The sequence below is a fragment of the Haliotis asinina genome, chromosome 11 (genome assembly GCF_037392515.1).
Source record: "Haliotis asinina isolate JCU_RB_2024 chromosome 11, JCU_Hal_asi_v2, whole genome shotgun sequence".
NCBI lineage: Eukaryota > Metazoa > Mollusca > Gastropoda > Lepetellida > Haliotidae > Haliotis > Haliotis asinina.
The window spans coordinates 49124730-49145867 of record NC_090290.1 but is presented as its reverse complement, the minus strand read 5'-3'; the positions used below and the strand labels follow the sequence as shown (position 1 = coordinate 49145867).

The 21138-nt window shown below is 40.2% G+C and overlaps 1 protein-coding gene across 1 annotated transcript; it reads left to right on the top strand.

The window, feature by feature from the left end:
* The first annotated feature begins 5111 nt into the window (after window positions 1-5111).
* LOC137256174 (uncharacterized) lies at window positions 5112-17374 on the top strand. Its single transcript, XM_067793880.1, has 2 exons — window positions 5112-5195; window positions 13906-17374. Exon 2 carries the CDS (start codon window positions 14567-14569, stop codon window positions 15851-15853), a length of 1287 nt encoding a protein of 428 aa, XP_067649981.1. The 5' UTR covers window positions 5112-5195; window positions 13906-14566; the 3' UTR covers window positions 15854-17374.
* Window positions 17375-21138: the final 3764 nt, after the last annotated feature.

The window sequence follows — 21138 nt, the reverse complement described above, 5'->3', positions numbered from 1 at the left end:
CACACACACACACACACAGACACACACAGACACACAGACACACACAGACAGACACACACAGACAGACAGACACACACAGATGCAAGCACGCACGCCTCCCCTACAACTATCAAAACGGCATCACAGAGCCAGCGTACAAATACAAACCATTCAAGAAATAAACATCAAACAACAGTTTACTAACTCGAATATCTCGAGACATTAATAAATGAGTTTCCCGTCAGAAAGAAAAAAAACACGCATAAAATGTCATATAATATAATTATGAACGGCAATGTCATTTTCTCCAGACACCACAGATATTTCAGCCATAGCCAACACAATGACCCACACCTCACCACCCCGTCCTTCAGTTGACATACTTAATCCCATACCATGCACGAGGATTAAATATACTGAAGAGGGAAAACAAGAAGCAAGCGAAGTAAGTAAACTGTCTTCGCTAAAATTGAAAATATTAATTGATTTCCTGTACGGAAATCGATCAGACAGCAATATAATTGTGTAGGTTTGGAATATTAGTTTTCCAGCTCCATCGTAGCGACTGTCGTATGGTAATATTGACTTGTTGATACTGCTCATTAAGCATGTCTTGATTATTGATACACAGGCTTAACTCGAGGACAGCGACCAAGTCCTGTCAATAGTGAACCTGTTGAGGTTATCTGAGTAACGGTGGTGGCTGTGTTGTGGCGAATGTTTGTGTTCCAAATATGTGTGTTTGTGTCTGTGTGTGTCAGTGTGTCGGGTTTCGGGTGTTGGAGTGAGTGGTGATTGTTTTGTGCCCCACTGAACAATATTCCATCTACATGACTGGACCAGACAACCCGGTGATCAACAGCACGAGCATCAGTCTGAGCATTGGGAACATGATGACAAGTGTCAAACAAGCCTCTTAAGACAAACACGGGTTGCTGAAGATCAGTTCCAACCCGGATCTTCTACGGTATGAAAGCTTGATGAGGAACTGAGTTGGTATTAGAGATGATGGGTGAATGGATAAATGAGCGGGTGGTTTTTCCTGGTATTAATTAACAACATGCATATATTCAGTATCACTGACAAACCGAAATCCTTTCTGTCTGAACCGTTACAAGTGAACATCTTTGAATGGTATGTAAAGGTTGGTGTAATGAACAACGTGGACACACATGGATAGACAGCTTCTCTAATACTAATGTGACCGGCGTCTAGGTGTAGCTACAAACCCTTGCTTGATTACCGCGTTATTACCATCACCGAAATGTTGGTCATGTTGATATAACACAGAGCTCTCTTCGTTGTTCGTACCAAGTCAAAGCTTATTGTCCCTCTGTAAATATTCAAACGTAATATGCAATTGTGAGAGTGAGTTTTACGCCACTTGTAGCAATATTGCAGCAATTTCACAACGGGGGACACCCAAAAGTTGGCTTCACACGTTGTATCCATGTGGGGAAGCAAACCCGGGTTTTCGGCGTGACGAGCGACGCCTTAACCTCTGTAATTGTCAGAGAGGTGGTGTCAGGATCAGGACAATACCTTCATTCACCACTCGTCACTCTGAAGACCTGAGTTCGATTCCCGAAATGGGTAGAATGTGTGAAGACCTTTTCAGGCATTTCCTTGCGTGATATTGCTAAAATATTGCTAAAAGCGGCGTAAAACTAAACTCACTTTAAAATGAAGACTACTTAGATGTTGCAGGTAGTTAGATAGTTAGACATCAATTTCAAATTGCAAAAGCGCTCACTAGACATCACTGTGTGAAGACAGTGTAACATGCACACATACCGAGGGCAGTATTCGTCATCCGGACCTGTCCGTTTACAGTCATTTTAGCGCTATCATCATAGCCGCTTTGTCATGACTATTTGCCTGTTCAGAGAATAATAATGATAATAATAAAAAACAAAACAAACAAAAAAAAAAAACATCCTGCCTGGCCGATTAGACATTTTTCCGACTTGACTCCAGTTGATAGTGGAATTTAACAGATCGACTGAACTCGTCACCAAAAATTCATTTACTCGAAGTATCGAAGTAAAGAATTGACTTTCATTATAATAGGCACGCACCTTGATCGAGGCCACCGTACCCAGTCACCACAGGGGGCGAGGATGTTATCGTTGTCTTGATAGATTGAAAAGGCCAATAAATTCATGTCGATATGTGTCCCCATGAACATGTCCAGATAAGGATAAACACATACGATCTACTCCCCACTGCAATAGACACTTCACAAGACAAGACGACGTCTTCACCACAGCAATCATTACTGGTTACTTTGATAAGCTCTGCTTAAAGACGTTACCGTGCACTTGGAAGGTTTCTTAAAAGTGGAAATGGGCCAGTGAATGGGTCATTTGACTCTGTTTTGAATCAGGCGACGCAATAAATGGGATTTGCCAATGAATGAGCCTCCTGATGAAAGTGAGTTTGTGGTTTTGGGATTGAGTGGGAGACTTCATACACGGGTTTTTGGAATGAGTGAGTGACTTAATGAATAAATGTGTTTTTAGAATAAGGCAGTGACTTGATAAACGAGTTTCTGGAATGAGAGTGACTTGATAAACGGATTTTTGGAATGAGATAGTGATTTGATAAACACGTTTTTGGAATGAGTGAGTGACTTGATAAGCGGGTTTCTGGAACTAGTGAATGAATTGATAAACAAGTTTTCAGAATGAGTGAGTAATTTCATAAACAGGTTTGGGGAAGTGATGAGTGATTTGACTGACGGGTTTGAAAATGAAATAGTTCTTGCAGAGCGTGATGTACATAAGGTATCATATTTACGTTCTGCGCTTCAAGCTTTGAGTGTTCCAGTGACTGTTCCATGCCTAGGAACATTTTGTTAGGACTATAATCTTCCAAGTCAATATTTTCTGTGACGTTGTCGTCTACATTACTGAATTGTCGGCGTTATGATGGTTCTGTGTACAAATCGTTAGCTCGGAACGCCGCAGTTTCGGTTTTGATTCCTGTATAACTCTGGTAGGTGACAGCACATTGTGTGACCTGGTGTAGTTATGTGGTTTTGGCTTCGTTATAATGCCACACCTTTCATATGTTAAGATTCTCACCCTCGTAGCAATTCACTCTGCAGGTGGGCGTACCAGGTGGATATGCACGAAACATGACATGGCAGTGTGTTCGAACCCAATTTCTAGGTTAGTCACTCACTCACTCACTCACTCACCAGCCAACCCACTCACTCACTCACCCACTCACCCATCCACCAACCCACTCACTCAGTCACTCACTCACTTAGGTGGTCCGGTTCGTTGAAAGAGTTGATTCATGTCATCACAAGCCCATGATGTCAGTCACTGGGTTATCTTGCCCAAACCTACTTCTTTACAGACCATCATCTTTGTATCTACATTTTGATGAGTAAGGCGTTTTACAACCGAAACAAAAACACCTAACACAAAAACATCCTAACTCCGACTTAGGACACACATATTGGTTACCCAGGTATGAGGGGCTGAGGGTGGACTATTATGTAAAGCGGGTCAGTTAGCTGTAAAAAGTTATGTCCCTTCGCCATGACATCATCCGCATCTTGCATTCGATTCGCGCACATGGTCTGTCCACTACAAGCGTGTAAAGACTCTGAACATGAAAAAAGAAAAAAAAGCAACAACAACAACAACAAGAGCAAAAAATAAAAGAAAATAAATTAAAAAAATCAAAAAATCAAAAAAAAATCAACCAAACAAAAAAACACACAAAAAAAACCAACAAAAAAAACAACAACGTGTAATTGTTTCTTACAACGTTTCAGGGTTAGATTTTGCACCCTTTATCTGGTGAATATGATCTTGCCTTAACCAGAAAAAATGCATTCTTGTTGATATCGTTAATCACCTGACACATTCTCGCTCGTTAGAACTTGCGTGGCCCAGAGCATTTTTAAAGATTTACACTGATCTACACTGACGTTGTGTCTACTGGGAAACGGACGGTCCAGTCATATGTTCCCTAGTTCTCAAATTTTTTAAGACCACTTTGACATGTGCACATGTACTCATTACATAACTGAAGTGAAAATGTGCCAGCGCTATGGCATGTTGAAACACCGCAGCAGTAAGACCATGTGGTTTATGAGTTTGCGACAATATAATCAACGCTCCTGTCTACTTGAACTGTAACGTAGATCCAAACTAAGTCCAATCAATGCTACCTGTTCCGAATTGGGTTTCTAATCATACCCACGCCCTTTCTATTACTGCTATTTACATTAGTTCACTCGTTCGTCTCACAACGACAACAGCGGACAAACGCACCTCAGGATTCAACGTAACTGGCATCTTAATGGAGGGACTGAGCCGATGGATAAATCGATCGCCGCGAGTTAAGATCAACACCGACAGTGTACGGTAACTAAGGTGCAAATTCGGGGAGGTCGAGTTTATATTGTGGATTTATTTGTCATTTAGGGAACGTTCACTCACTCAGACTTGGCTAGAACAGCCCGGTCGACATTTAAAGCTTAATAGTGTTCAGCGTCAAAGTTTAACGTTGTTATTCAGACCCCGAGTAGTCAAATATCACAGATCGCCTGATAAACGTACAGGCGGGATTAACCCATGTTGGGCTCACTGACTTAGGACCCAAGGAATGCTGGGAGGACTTGAGAGGGAGATTGTCATTTCAGGACAAGTAGTGGACGACTTTGTTTGGAGATTGTCAGGAACTGTTGAAATCCCATGTGAAGGGTATTTACCTGGATACCTCGAATGGTGTATAAGTGCGACGTGCGTGAGTGGGAGAAGACTTTTTCAGGATTAGAAATTAGAGATCTTCCGGAGATATCTCGGGATAAACGTTCATTATGAACTCAACGGAGACAGATCAAGGAGATTTGCACGTGCTGTTGTAAGACGCAGACGACGCGATTCAGAAGCAGACATGATTTAGAAGCCGCTGCACCAAGTAAGGTTGTACAGAATCAGACAAGAACGATGAGACGCATGTTGTCACGCATGGGAATCAGACGACATGATTTAGAAGCAGACGACATGATTGAGAAGCTACTGTACATAGTCTGCCCGTACAGAATCAAACAATAACGTTCTAAAGATATGTGTTATACAGTTTGACTTTGGAAGCAGACGACAGGATCTCATTTCACCGATACATCCGAACTCTGCTTACTCCAGGTGTAAGTGTGAATGTGCCTGCACCGCTATGTCAAGAATCTCACAAAGGTATGTCTTGTCAGCATAAACATACTCAAACTGAAAGACAAAGGAATGTGAATGTAAAACACCCCTTTCTTCATTAGTGTGTACAATGAACCTGACTCTGTTTTCTTTGAAACGAAATGTGTATTTGCCCTCAACTTTTAAAACCTGGCAGTAAATACTCACTCTGCTCATTAGTGTGTACTGTAAGACTAACACCAGGTGTCTTTGAAACGCCGTGTGTGCGTCAGTTGCTGTGAGTTAATCATTGTTATGATGCAGGTGATATCGAAAATGATATCTCATTTAATACCTCACCGTCAAAACATTACCAAAGACAAGTGCATAATAATAAATAAACATGAATATATAATGAGCCTTCTCTATGTAAAAGTTAATGCTCAAAGGGCTAACACACAATCTGATAATTATTGTAAACCAAGCTGTCTGTGAGGTACTGGAAGGTTAGTTGTCATATGACATATCTCACCGGATAGCCATTTCTTGCTATGGGAAAGAGGCAACTTGGAGGCAACTTGGATCAAACTCACTTGCCTAAAGTGAGACCACATCTATCATATACTCTTTAAAAAAGTAGAGGATTTTCATTTTTTAAAATTTACGATTAAAAATATTTAGGTGATTTATCGTAGTCAATCAATGGTGACATGATATTATTGAATGTTTTGAGAGTGCATAATAATTTGCACTTCCGTACAACCATAGTTATTTGGAATGTAGTCGCTTTTGAAAGATGATTGGTGTATTGCATGTAATTTACATGTATACGATTTTCAATTTAAATCAAACGACTAGAAACAAACACTAACAAATGTGTGATGCAAGATGAGTGTCTAAATTATTGTTTTAAGTGATTTCTCGACCCTCTTGAAAAAACGTCAAAATCAAGAATGGGACCCCATGCACGTGTATGGGGCTACTGTTTTGTGCACGTGCAAATCAAGCGTTGTGTTTATGGGTAGTAAGATTTACATTTTGTTTTGACCTGTGGCTGACGCATCTCATCATAACCCAGTTGCTTTGTATCAATGCCCATTTAGTTGAGCACCGGATTGTCTGGTACAGACTCCATTAAATACAAATACTCTGCCATACGCCTGTAATAATCAACAAACAAACATTCCGGATTCCTTCAGGCTAACAAATTGCAGTGGGATAGTCTAGTGGTTATGGCGTTCGGTCGTCACGCCGAAAACCTGCGTTCGAATCTTCACAAAGGTACAATGTGTGAAGCCCATTTCAGGTGTTCCACGTCGTGAATATTGCTAAATGCCGCGTGAAACGAAACTCACTTACTGTAGACTAACATCAGTGTGTGTCAGTGTGTTGTTTCATGTAGTCTTCATCATACAACTCAACGCTACCTACTTAAATGTGAAGCACAGCTTAACAAAATTGATCATAATGCACCGATACGATACAATACAATACAATACAATACAATACAATACAATACAATACAATACAATACAATCCTTGTCATAGTGAAGATGAATAACGTGTATATTTAAATGTAACCACTGGCAACCCGAAAGTACTGAAACTTTTATGTGCTTTTTTTTAAACTTAAATCTTTTTTTTGTCATTATGTGTCTGTACGCTCAGTGGACTGCCACAGATCTTGGTACCATCTTACAAAGCGATCTTTGCGCTCAGGTCCCACGCCCTATCATAGACTTAAGGTTTTTTGGTACAACAGCACCCAGTTCGTTAAAACAAGTCACGATCAACAACGTAAAATAGATTTACATTTCCTCCCTGAGGCTCATATCCTTCTTCAAGCAAACGATTATGGAATTATGGAATTCTAGGTACGACATTGTCGCTTTGTTGTTCATTTTGACTTGTTATGCATGTTTCATGAAGCCCTGAACACAACAATACGACAAAGCGACAATATCCCCTCTGGGATTCCATACTTGGCTGTTTACGACATGGGAAACTGCTCTCACACCTAGCGACTTTTGAAACCGCCGTGATAGGTTAAGTCAGCCGAACGTGTTCAATTCACTTCCATAGACAAGCAAACAAACATTAACATGTTAATAATACACTTCTATGCGGGCAGTATATGTCGTTACGGCGGCGGCTGTGTGTTAGACGTGCAGGCTTGTATACCAACTACATGGCTACAGGACAGGTGTATTTTGCTAGTGTTTCTTGTCGTACACAAGACGCTTACTTGGGACTCTTGTATTAAGTAGATTTAAGTGTGTATGACATGACACGTCAGTGGGTGCGTTTTGATGTCTGTTACCATAACATTAATGATTCCCGATTAAAACTTGAGATATGTTCTTTTTCTCCACCCCTGGAGACCAAGGACTCCTTTCACGAAGAAGCCTTTACTATGGTAAACATTAACTTCCATTCTTTAACACTGAACTAAGTTACCTTTGTGACTTAATATCACCTTAGTGCTGCGTGAAAGTAGGCCATGGTAGTTACAAGCACCAGTGATATGAACAGTTATAGTGAAGAGTGGTAATTACTGGGAGACTGTTAGTTACAAGTTGTGCTTGAGTTAAGCTGTTGAATTTTGTGAAAGGTCAGTTAACCTGTCATAGTTGTTGTTAAGTCTGATGGAAATTAACTGTTACGTTAAAGTCGGACCTGTTGTTACGATATTACAAGTAGGCTTAAAGTTAATGTTCCAGGTATACTTAGGTTGTGTGTAAGTACGACTTAAATTTAATGTTTGATCTGTACTTAAGTTGTGTACAAGTGCGACTTTAACTTACAGTTATGTTTGAGCTGTACTCAGCTTGTGTATAAGCACGGGTTAAAGGTAGGAATTAAAGATTTGATCCCTAACAGGTGGACACACTTAAATGAACTACTTTTTCTCTGTATTGGTTAGGTTCATAGTCAGTGTCCTTAGTGGTTATAACATTTGGTAATCTGATTGATATCTGTCAATATTCCGGTCAGGAAAAGAACCAAATATCGATTCTTTTTCCCTTTGTTATTTCAGTTACGACTGAGAGAGTTAGGGAGTTAGGTTGGTTTGAAACAGCTTTATATTGTTATTATTATTATATATTATACATTATTGCTCTTTATATTAGAACAATATCACGTCGGGGGACACCAGGGGCTCCTTTCACCGTCTCTTAGGTTAACCTAAAATCCCATTCCTTAACATTACTTTAAGGTTACCATAGTGACTTACGATCACCTTAGTGCGCATGCTTTGTGAAAGGAGGCCCAAAAATGGGATTTTCACACTGTACCCATGCGGGGAGAAAAGAACCTGGGTCTTCGGTGAGGCGAGCTAACACTTCAACCACTAGATCACCAATCGTTTCATTTCATTTATGATATTAGCGGTATGGTTAAGCCAGGAAGTAGCTGACTAGCCTGATGTGTAAAACATGTGAGTACACATACCGTACAATAAAGGGTATCCTTGTGTGTTACGATGTGTCAGGTAACCCAGTGCTTTGCACTGCATGATGTATTATGAAGCCACCGTGTGTGGTATTGTGTACTATATTCCGCCATTCTCAGCGCATTAAAACGCGTAGCCCCGTGTAATATTGTGTGTTATAATATTACGCCGTATTCTCGGAGCAGAATTAAGTGTAACAGTTGCTTTGGTTGAGAAATGTACAGTGTCACCACCTGTGAAGATCCGAGTAAGAACTGATCACCAGCAAACCATGCTTGTCGTAAAAGGCAACTGACAGGATCGGATGATCGGGCTCGTTGACTTGAGGCACGTTATCATATTCCAACTGAGTAGATGAATGTTAATCAATCACTGTATTACCCGATATTCCACACTGCATCATAATACGTTACCATGACTTCTATGGTGTAATATATTACCAGATATTGTCACACTTCATCATAATACATAATTATACTATATTACTCAATATTTCTCAGTTCATTGTGGCATATATTTGCTTGCATGTGGCATTTTTCGTCTACTTCCTGTCTCCCCATGCAGCAGCACATGTCAGTACAACGTTACAGTGTCTTCACGTAAAACCACTAGTGTTGCAGTACTATCTATTTCACATGTCCTCGTTGAAACATGCAATCATGCGTTGAGTCTTTGTAGCATACAGTGGTAGCGATGTAGTCAATAACAGTTGTATCTGCAGTGTAACGGATCGGTATCAGGTATCCTGACATCTGCCAGTGTTTCAGACAATGTCATTGTTCAGTCCATTGTCTCGTAGATGCCCTCAAGCGTGCCATGTGTATAGTTAGGCTTAGATTTCACTTTGGTATTTTTTTACAGTTCCGTAATGACCACGTGTGTGATGTTATTACAATATCAATGCATAATTAAATCGTGGTTGTATTATCAAATGGCAGACATTGCCTACTTAATCATTTATTTATGTGAACACACCACTCGCATAATCCATATGATTTGTCATTCATCAGCCTCGACCATCGTTCATATACTTGGAGTACTTAGATCTCCAACCTTACCCTTCCACCTAACTGATCACTAACCATCCGTAAGAAATCTCTAGAAGTTGTGGCGATCTCAAACCTTAACCATCCAGCAACTCTACCCATCCACCAAACTCATTAATCACCAACCCTACAATGGTCTCTTAAGTTACAACACCCTCCAGTCTATTGACTGGAGATGAACCTTACATGTCTACTATTCTCAGCGATCATCATCTTCTTAACATATGTCATATTTGGGATTTCACTTTCTTAGTAAAGTACAAAATCTAGTACTTTTTTCGGTTGAGTCCCATCCGGGATTCGAACCCGCACCCTCAGAGTCAGGCACCTAATCGCCAGCACACAAAGTCAGCCGCCTAGCCCGCTCAACAACCGCGACTACTAAGAAAGTGAAATCCCAAATATGTCATATGTTGCATTTGACCACTTTCTAAAAATGGCATCGTGTAATCATAGCTTTCGGCCGTGGGAGCCGTGCCAATTCACACTCATCAGAGGGGTACACAAAGTACGCAGTCTAGACTACCAGTTGTCCGACTTTCATTTTGGAAGTCCCACTCCATCTTAAGTCATTGATCTATGGACCCATCCACTGATGTTACATTTTGTTCGCCATATTTACTCATCAATTCTGCCCACATCATCTTAAGTCATTGATGTGTGAACCCATCCATTGACGTTACGTTTTGTTCGCCATATGTACTCATCACTTCTGCCCACTTCATCTTAAGTCATTGATGTGTGAAGCCATCCATTGACGTTACGTTTTGTTCGCCATATTTACTCATCAATTCTGCCCACTTCATCGTAAGTCATTGATGTGTGAAGCCATCCATTGACGTTACGTTTTGTTCGCCATATTTACTCATCACTTCTGCCCACATCTTCTTAAGTCATTGATCTGTGAACCCATCCATTGACGTTACATTTTGTTCGCCACCTTTACCCATCAGTGCAGCCCACTGATCACTAACATCACCAGCATCCACCATCTCTGGACCACCCATCTAACAAATGCAGTCAAACCAGTGCTGCCCTTTCCAATCGCTCCTAGCGCGGTACGTGCGTGTCCTCCATGGTTTAAACCTCTTGTATTAAGCATTCTTTTCATCTGCAGTTAACAATGTTCAACATCAGGTAATGTGCTTGAGAAACCTGCTACCTTCATTCATAAATAATACTTAATCAAATCATTGATATTGTTATCTGTTATCAATGCTATCTGTTAGCTCCCATTCGCCGGAATCACTGAGGGCCTCCTCTTGGCAAGTTGAATTTTTTTAAAATGAGATCTATCACGGAATGAAGGTTTCACTGGACGATGAAACTGATATTTGAAAATAAGGGCATTAACATAAATTTTCCCCTTGAGCGGTGCCCTGTGACTCAGAGCATGCAGTACCAAGGGGTCTGGCCCCACAGGCTCGAACCCCTATTGGACTTGCTGAATACAAACTATACGTTTAAGGAACCCTTAGTTATTATTATTATCATTTATTTATATAGCGCCGAGTTCGAGCTAGGCTGCTTACAGGCGCTTTTGGTTTCCCTCGATCATAGGATCAATCTCAACAGCACTTCGGAGTATCAGTCTCAACCCCCTGGGGATCATACAAATCTTGCAGCCTCTCGGCGCACCAAGTTAATACGGTTTTCCCATCTTCATAAGGTACCTATTCACAGATGTGGACTGGGACACATAGTAACAGTACTTATCCATGTGTACCCGCAACTAGGTGTTTGCACGTATTCATGTGGCCATCATCTGGTCATCTACCAATGGATTCGTGGGTTCGTTTAAATGCAGAGGGTTGTGTACTGTAGGCTAGAGGTTGTGACAACACTGAAAGAGTCTGCACACAAAGCTGACACTATATTTTTACACACGGTCACAGTTGGGTTCGATCCCGGCACTCAATAGCTATAGCCTGGCTCCTTGTACAGTTCGCCCACCACGTCCCCATAAGCTGAATACACACTCGCTACTCTTTCAGTATGTTCACGATCGTGTAACATATACAAGGTGCCACAGTTTAAATGTACGTCGGGATCAATAGACTCAAAATTTATCGATTTTTTCATTGCTATATAAAAAGTGACTAGTTCGAAGCTACCCTCTTGTGCCAGGGATTTCAATACGTATTTTACCGCCATACCCTCGGCCCTACAAACAGCATATAGAAAAGCCGATATAAAATGAAATCGCATAAAGCGAACCAACTCTGACCCAAAGAAACTAAAACCAACCTGATCCAGGTGCAAAGGAATTAAATTTCGAATTCTTTTGAAAAATATACGCTACTGCTTTATAAAGCCTCTTTATTAGTCCATACAAAATTTATGCACTTACAATAAAGCTGCGGTACCTTTCTGGGTATGCCTACCAAATCTCACTAGCCGTCTTCTGTTCAACCAGGAATTCAACCCGGATTAGGAATTCAACCCGCCTGTGATTGGCATCTGGTGGTATAAATCAGTCAGTGACGACTATCTTACGGGATTAGTTCAGCTTAACGGTTTAGTCTGGTGTGAAATTGTCTACTCAGCTCGACATGGCATATAATACCCATATATTATTTGCTGTTATTTGACAAGCCCTACAACGAGGGCTTCATGTTGCAAGGTTTATTACCAATTATGGCCGATATGAGGTTGTAGCGGTGTGAAGTACATCGATAAAAGTTTTGTGAGAGTTAGATTTCCGAAGTTTGGTTATGTATGAGATTGAGTTTAAGTGAAAACTAAAGCTCGTGGGAATATTATGATGTAAATTTTCTTTCTAACTTAATTGTAGAACTTTTACACATTTGTTCAAGATGAGTTATGTAATGAATTAGTACTGAAAAAATCAAATATTGGGTAAAATATCTTCTTGCATGTTGACAATAAACGCAGTGTCTTTTGTTTGAATCAAAATTTCGGTTATATTTTAGCCTCGAACATGTAAAGGCTGCAGATTCAATGGCCAAAACCCTTTCTGTAAACATGGCCGAACGACCACCCTTTGATAATGCTCCAGACCCTTCGTCCTTAATGGTCAAACACACTTTCTCGTGTGTTCAAAGACCCCTCTTCTTCAAGTATATAGCCAAACATCCCTTCTTCTTTAAGTATGGCAACATTTTACTCTCTGTTTAGGCATTCAATACAAACATTCTTACTGCTTTAAGCATGACGAAACAAGTCCCTAGCACGAAGCAGTTCTTGCTATGCTACGTTTCACCATGGCTGAAAAATCTCCCTTTCAGCATTTCTTAAAGTTTGAGAACATTAGAAAACTGCATTAGGGATAAAGAATGTAAGCCATAGTGTTACCAAGGGACGTGTAGCAGAAATCAAAGACAAAAGAAATACTGGTGGAAAAAAACACCACACTGAATAATATATAAGGAAAGATACTTCCTGCTTGATGTCGTCAGAACAAAGCCGATAAATACACGGATAGAGAATGGAATTAATCTGAATAATTGAAGTGCCACTTTATGACTTCGTGGTGTACCATAGCTGAAGCAGGAGGCGGTGGTGGGAGACGTATTATGACGCGTGACCTTGGAAACATCACTTTGCAAGAGTGCAGGTAGTTCAGTCAAAAGATCTCTAATACCATTTGTGCAACTGTTACTGGGAGATTGGAACGTAAGAAGAATTAAATCACACCCAGTGACCCAAATCTTGTCCAGGCGTTCTGCAGTAATTTAACACAAGATGTCATTTTGTACTATTGGCCTCATGGCCATAGCTACGAAATAAACCTGTCTGTTTGTCTGTCTGTTAAATCACACCGTGTATGTTTCATCTTGGTCAACCCATGCTTATCGGAATATGTGACTACCGAGATTTGTTCTGTTTGTGAGCCAGTGATCAACAGCATGAACATCGGTGTACGCGATTGTGATACAATGACATGTGTCAACCAATTTAGCGAGTGGTCGCCCCTTACGACAATCATGGGTTAGTGAAGATCAATTCTAACCCGCATCTTAGAGGGATCTGGGTTATCACAGATCTGCATATACCTGAAAGAATAAGTAATATAAATAATATAAGTCTTACGTGAGTTCGTATTTCACGTTTGATAGATAGCTACCTTTTTAGCACGTCTTTGCCTTTAAAATACGCAATCTTTAGAATTGGATCTTTTATTCTCTGTCTGATGGATGTTTGTAAAGATTTCATCTAAGCTTTTGACAAATGTAACCTAAAGAAAACTCACCAAACACCTTATCGTAGACGCCTCGTTTTCTCACTTACGATGTATTAAATTTCTGTGTTGCAGATTTCAACACGATATGAGACTTCGTACTGGACGGAAAACGACTGGATCGAAAATAAATCATGACGTCATAGCACGGAAGCGAGGGACTATTCCTCTGGGACATACACCTTCACTAAACGTAATCTCGGAGCATGTAACTGATTAATTGGTTCCAAGATTTGTGCTTTTGATTACAAATGACAAACGACTGTTGAGGCACAGCACGCTCGTTGATATTCGATAATCTTGAGAAAGTTCAACCAGTCAGATCATTCAGTGCAGGATTGCTGGCTACAAAAGCTCGGAATTCGCACAACGCTTTGCCGTCGTCGACGCGTCATTGATAAGACAAATGTTATGGGTGGTTTGAGATCACATTCATTACGGAATGACTGGCAGTCAACATAATACACAACCTACCCGACGTGGATACAATCTGTTACTGAGCGAACTGTAGGCAAGACGCACGGGTATTCAACGACCTGTTACCTCTTCAGGGTCGTTTGTATTGACGAAAACACGATTGTGTACATATCTTACAACAGCTCCTACCGTGAATGGCAAAAGTGTATCGCTTGTGGAAAGCCAAACAATGGTGGCGTAGCCGGTGGACAGAGCCGTTGCTACTCGCTGTCTTTGCTAGTCAATAAGTTTATAGAAATTAGTTCATATAAGTGGTAGAATGCGATCCAAAACAGGTATAGCCCCTCGCCTGGCGAGCACTCGCGATGTGTCTGGGAGTTATGCCAATTCCCCATACCCCCAGTGGATGAAATCCTTAGAGGTGAAATACCAGAAGTTACATACGAAGATTATGCAAAGTACAAGTGTTAGCTCTGTCCGGCAGTTGTCAGGACCTCGGTCCAAGAGGTCAGAGGCCAGTGTGTCTCGGCTGAGTAACAGAACCCGTAACTCCATACCGTTCAGACGATCAGTTTGCAAAAGCAGTGTTGACATTGGTTTTGGAGGCACTGGAGCCGGGGTGAACGAAGTGGACGACTTCGGGGACGACGATAGTGATGATGACATTCTGAAGGAGACAATGAAACCGGATCCTTGTGTTCCTAGACGGGATACTGTCCCGGAGGTCAAATTGTGGCGAGACAGGTCCGAGGTGGCTAAGACAGCAGACGACATTTTAAAAGCATGTGGCGCGAGAACATGCAGGGTCGTGGACAACACAACCTCCATTAATTCCCAGATTAAGAATGTGGGTCAAGCGACCAACGTGGCTCAGTCTATGGATGCTCTTTTACCAACGCCACGAAATATTAATACATCTGTGAGTCGAGTAAGTAATAAGACGTCCAGATCATGCCCCGCCGTTATTCAAACCGCAAATGACTTCCCCAGACCGTCTGGTGTCAGACCATCTCGACTACCCAGACCAACTAAACGAAAAAATCTCAAAGTATTTTCACGTATGTCGTTAGAAGCGCAACATGCCATTAATGAGACCTTGAACGAAATGGGAGCAGAGAATTCTAGTCTCAAGCCAGTTGCTCCATGTGAAACAATGAATAAGGGTCAAACATTAACTGACACTGACCAAAGTGATGTTGCCATTGGTATGCTATCAACATGTGAAGTTGAGGATGGATCTTTAGACAGTGCAAGAAGTTGTGCATCAAGTAGTACCGTCACTGAGTTAATGGATTCCAGAAACAGGAGAGGACTAGGGGGAGATAAGTGCCTCTTACCTCAGATAAGCCAGAGGTCGAATATGTTACCCAAATCCTCTTCTGTTGAAACACTGGACAATGCAGAAGCAATGCGAATCCCAGGGGTGGGGAAGTATAATTTAGTCAAACGAGAACGAACTTTTCAAATAACATTTGGTGATTTTGATATACGATACAGAGACATAATCTCGTGTGATCGGAGGGGATCAGAGACGCCTCCAGCAGAGATCCGAGAGAAGGCTATAGCCAAATGTACACAATGGTTGGAGAAATATACGCCCAGGTGATATATGGACGGTTTAGCTCATTTACATGTTTCTTCACATTTTCAGGAAATCCTAACAGAATTGTGATTTCTCGTTGCTCTGTATTTAAAAAGGTAGGTCCGTTAATTTTAACAAATCTGAACATTTATTGGAGAAATTTCTCTAAAGGTTTTCAGCGTTTGGTATATTCCATGTCTGCTCTTTATTTGTCTCGGTCTGTTAAGCAGTGCATTGGTCCGACTGGATTTTTACTAGCCACCGACTATCGGGTCAGTGGTTAGCTCGCTCACTGATATCTGTATGCACAAACAAATCGAAGGTACACATTATTGGCTAAATGTCGCTGACAATCGACACTGGAAGGTAAGGAAACGTTCATTTCTGCACCTTTGCTACCTTGTCATTAGACTCGGTTCTTTTGTCGTGAGACCCAATATTTCGAGTTATGGGGGTTTCACTGAACAATCATTGCCTAAGTCGAAGGGTAACAACAATTCCTAGTGATCAGTATTATGTTTCCAAGAATCAGAGGGTTTTTCAATGAGTTATGTTATGTGTTATATATTAATGTTTTCAAGAATCTAGTAATCGCGATCACGTTATTGCTTCATGGATTTTTTACATTCAATAGCGACTACGGAATATATTGGTTATTTGGAATGTGGCCGATTTCTGTGGAGTGTTTTATTAATCTATTGCTCAGGATCCGGTTGTATCAAACTTAAAAATAAGCTTGAATTGTTAAATTTACTATGATTAGTTAAGCATTGATTAACTCCAGTTGCAGGAAGCCCTTATTAAATGAATCCCTTCATTAACCAATCATTAAGCTAATGAAGGTTTGGGGGTATCATAAACTCAACATTAGCCGCATCAACATTGCAGACAACAGAACATTCGATCAACTACCTATCCGAAAACATTTTTTTTTGTTTGGCATTTTGAAACATTTTGTCCCATTTTGTCTTGATTTCTTTGGACGTTCTATTGCTTATCCCTAAGCTATTGATCTCGGCCGTTAATTTGTTCCGTATCTGCTTCTTTTTTTGTCATTAGAAATGGAGTTAGTCAGTTTGCTGTTTAACACACGGATGTGCTCTTCAACTAGGTCTGTTAATTAGAAATTGTATTTCACAACTTTCAAAATTTACTTTGATTTCTGACGACAGCCATCATGCAGATGATAGATTAGTGTTTACCCGCAATGCATCATGGATAATAATTAGGGGATTCCCCTACGTTAATGATGGTTTAATGACGAGACCTTCATTAGAGGCATACTTAGTTAATGGTTGTTTAAATAAGGGTTTATACAACCGTATTTAAACACTTCATTAACTAATCAAACATTAAGAATTTAATCAATGATTAGTGTTTAAGTGATGATTATATAATTACGCGTTGATACAACCGGGTCCAGGAATGTTATCCACTATCGACACTTAGTTTGTATCGAAGCACGGTGTACCGGAAGTATTTGTTTTAGTCACCAAGACTTCCGGAAAATGAAAATGAAGATCGTAATTTCTCTGGTTTTAAAAAGTCATATTTGTCTGTTCGTTGTTTACTGGTGCACGAGTCATACGCCCACAGCCTTTGAATAATTCAGCTTTGAACTGTGATTGATATACTGAACAACTCACCACCTTGTCGATCCTGCACTCACTAAGAGACCTTGTAAAGGACGGGTATATCCGGCTAATGCTCACTTATTGTGAAAAAACTGGCCTATTATAACGCAATAGGTGTGCTGGGCGGGACTATAGTGGAAGCTTAATGTTACTGTATGATTCTTAAGACTAACACTGTTCAGGAAAATATCGCTCAAACCTGGGCTCCTTTTCTCAAAATTTAGGCCCTGTTCAGTAAAATATCGCTCAGACCTGGGCTCCTTTTCTCAAAATTTACGCCCTGTTCAGTAAAATATCGCTCAGACCTGGGCTCCTTTTCTCAAAATTTAGGTCCTGTTCAGTAAAATATCGCTCAGACCTGGGCTCCCTTTCTCAAAATTTAGGTCCTGTTCAGTAAAATATCGCTCAGACCTGGGCTCCCTTTCTCAAAATTTAGGTCCTGTTCAGAAAAATATCGCTCAGACCTGCGCCCCGTTCCTGAAAGCGATCGTAGCTAAGATGCTCGTTACTCCAATATTTTAACATAGACTTACGAATGTCGTAGCCTTACGATCGCTTTGAGACTTCCCCCAACCTACCCCCGCCTCTGTTCCATAATCCGTCCTAATCTGAACTCCTTTAGGATCAGATTTCACAGTGGGAAATCGTATCTTAAGTGAGATATTGTATTCTGTTATTCTATGTGTATTGGAATGCGGTTATCCTGAACTGCGTCCACCCGATCCTCTTATGGCTGACTCTTACACTTATAAGCTTTATTATTACACCGAATGCATTGACGTCATAAGATACGGTACTTCAGGGTATATAAGTATTGATTAGATCCTATTTAGCGTGATTAACGGAGCTTTATTGTGGCAAAAATAAACTAAGCAGAATGATGTAAGCTTTAGTAGATTATTATAATCGTGTATTTCTGAGGCTTCTGTGACACCCATCATTTTTACCATCGGATGTATTTGGCATGGTTGCCATGACAACCTACGTCTTTATTATGCAGCAAGAGTTAAAAATCTATGTCTCGTGACATGAGTTTTTCAAAACTGCCATTTTTTAAGTGTGATCGTATGGTTGGAGATCTCTTGAATTTTAACTGCCCCTTCCCCCTAACAGTTAAGGACTGTTTTTACACACTGTACTGGACAGCAAACGAAACGCAATAAATAAATAAATAAATAAATAAATAAATAAATAAATAAATAAATAAATAAATAAATAAATAAATAAATAAATAAATAAATAAATAAATAAATAAATAAATAAATAAATAAATAATCTCATGAACGTATGCATTCTTGTTTATGACTTCTATTTATAAACTTGACAAAAAACAGAGTTGCGTTTCTTTAGCGGTTGAGTATACCATAGTCAGTCCACCATGACGTGATCTTAAACTTCTTTTGAGTGATATATTACGTATTGACTATGATATATGTTGGTGTATATGTGTATGTATATCCGGTGATGGATATTATGCGATGCATTTTTTTTATTGAATATGTGACGTAGAATATTTGCATACATCTGTGATAATTGTGGGAACGGGCGAATGCGATTTTGTTTGGAATGTCTCTCCCAGAAGCAAAGGTGATACATTTGTTGTCAATGGTTGTTAAAGCTGCAATATTTTGAAATAAACAAAACCACATTGGTCGCTATTATTGAAGGGTTTTCATTGGTTTTTATGAGATATTACCACACGTTATTAAATATCAGCAGTATTAACATTTAAGCAACTTCAATATAAAAATACAAACTCGCGACATCTGTAACAGTATAATCCCAACAACAGAGTAAAAATGAGTAATAACAACGTTCAAACAGGATCAATATAGACAGCAACAACTCACGAACTGTATTGCACAATATGATACTAACAACAGGGAAAAAACTACTGATATCAACAGTAACAACGTTCAAACAGGATCAATATAGACAACAACAACTCACGAACTGTATTGCGCAATATGATACTAACAACAGGGAAAAACTACTGATATCAACAGTAACAACGTTCAAACAACAGCAATATAAACAGCAACATCGTACTAACTGTAACAATACGATACTAACAACTGGGAAAAAAGATTAGTGATATCAACAGCAGCAACGTCCTAACAACATCAACATAAACAGTGACAGCGTGCAAACAGTATTTCAAATTGCCGAACTTATAATGTGTTTGAAACATATTATGTTGAAACACAAATCTCTCCCACAGCTGAGCGAAGTTTGTTCTGTCGTAATGCCCTCCTCAAGGACGTAACACACTTCCAGTGAACACGTCACGACATAACCTTTCACAAACTGCAACAATTATGACAAATTTTAGCACCTAGTCTCGCTTCAGTCTTTTGTCACACAAACATTTGAAGGCCATAAAATGTTCACGGAGCTATTAACGATAGCTGCGTCAATGGTGTTAGGGTACCAATAACACCGACAACACTTTCACCATACAATAGCTTAACACTTTGGATATTGTAATGGTACATTGACCACCATAATGGATTGAGTGAGTGAGTGTGTTTTTACGCCGCTTTTAGCAATATTCCAACAACATCACGGCGTGGGACAGCAGAAATGGGCTTCACAAATTGTGTCCATGTGGGGAATCGAACCTGGGTCTTCAGCATGACGAAGCCAACACTTTGACCATTGGGCTATCCCGCTGCCCCTCCCATTATAATGCGAACTGCGCGCGCGCGCGTGTGTATAATCGAATGTGAAACAGACAATCCCGTGATTAACATCACATGTAGTGACCGAGTAAAAGCAGTCGGGATGCAGTGTCACTTGTCAAACAAATCAGCGAACCTGACCACCCGATCCTGAAAGTCACCTCTAATGAAAAACAAATTGATTGCGAAGACCAATTATTTTTTCAGATCTTCGTGTGTCTCAATGTAACAGGAGAAGGAAATAGGTTATTCAGAGACAAATCTGTTGGTGAAAATAAGGGAATGTTATTGTTTTAATGTGATCCGTTTTTATCCCCGGTATCTCTGCACGCTTTGACCATTGGGCTATCCCGCTGCCCCTCCCATTATAATGCGAACTGAAGAACCCAATTGGGAGAAAATAAGGGAATGTTATTGTTTTAATATGATCCGTTTTTATCCCCGGTATCTCTGCACTGAATTGTCCACACCTATTAAAACCTTAACTTCTGCGCCTTTTTGGGTATAAGTACTGAGCATGAAAATTCAAGAAACACTTATCTCTTTTTAAAGATGACCGTTTGAAACATTTCACCGACACCTCACAGGTGGTGCGTGAGTGCGTGAATCAGGGAGTATTGTTTACCCTGCTTTTTGCAGAAATATAAGCAATATTCCGCCGGGGAATACCAGAAATTGGCCATGCATTTCTTCAGGGAATCCAACCCGAACAAGCCAACGCATTAACCACCTTTCTATCCCACCGCTTTGGTTTCTATATATTTATCTTCTATGTTTGAATATTCACTTCACCCCATCACAAAAAATGAAATGGCAATCAAACCAAAGAAAACATAAACAAATGAACACGCATGCATTCAAACTTCTCATCCCATGTAGCTATATGAATCACTGGATTGTCTGTTCTAGACTCGATTAACCACAGACCGGCGTCGGTGTCATATACAAGTAACTTGAATATTGCTGAGTGTGGCGTGACGCAACACACAAACTG

Excerpts from the sequence above, each read along its gene's own strand:
- LOC137256174 (XM_067793880.1), top strand. The coding sequence starts at position 14,567 with ATGCGATCCAAAACAGGTATAGCCCCTCGCCTGGCGAGCACTCGCGAT.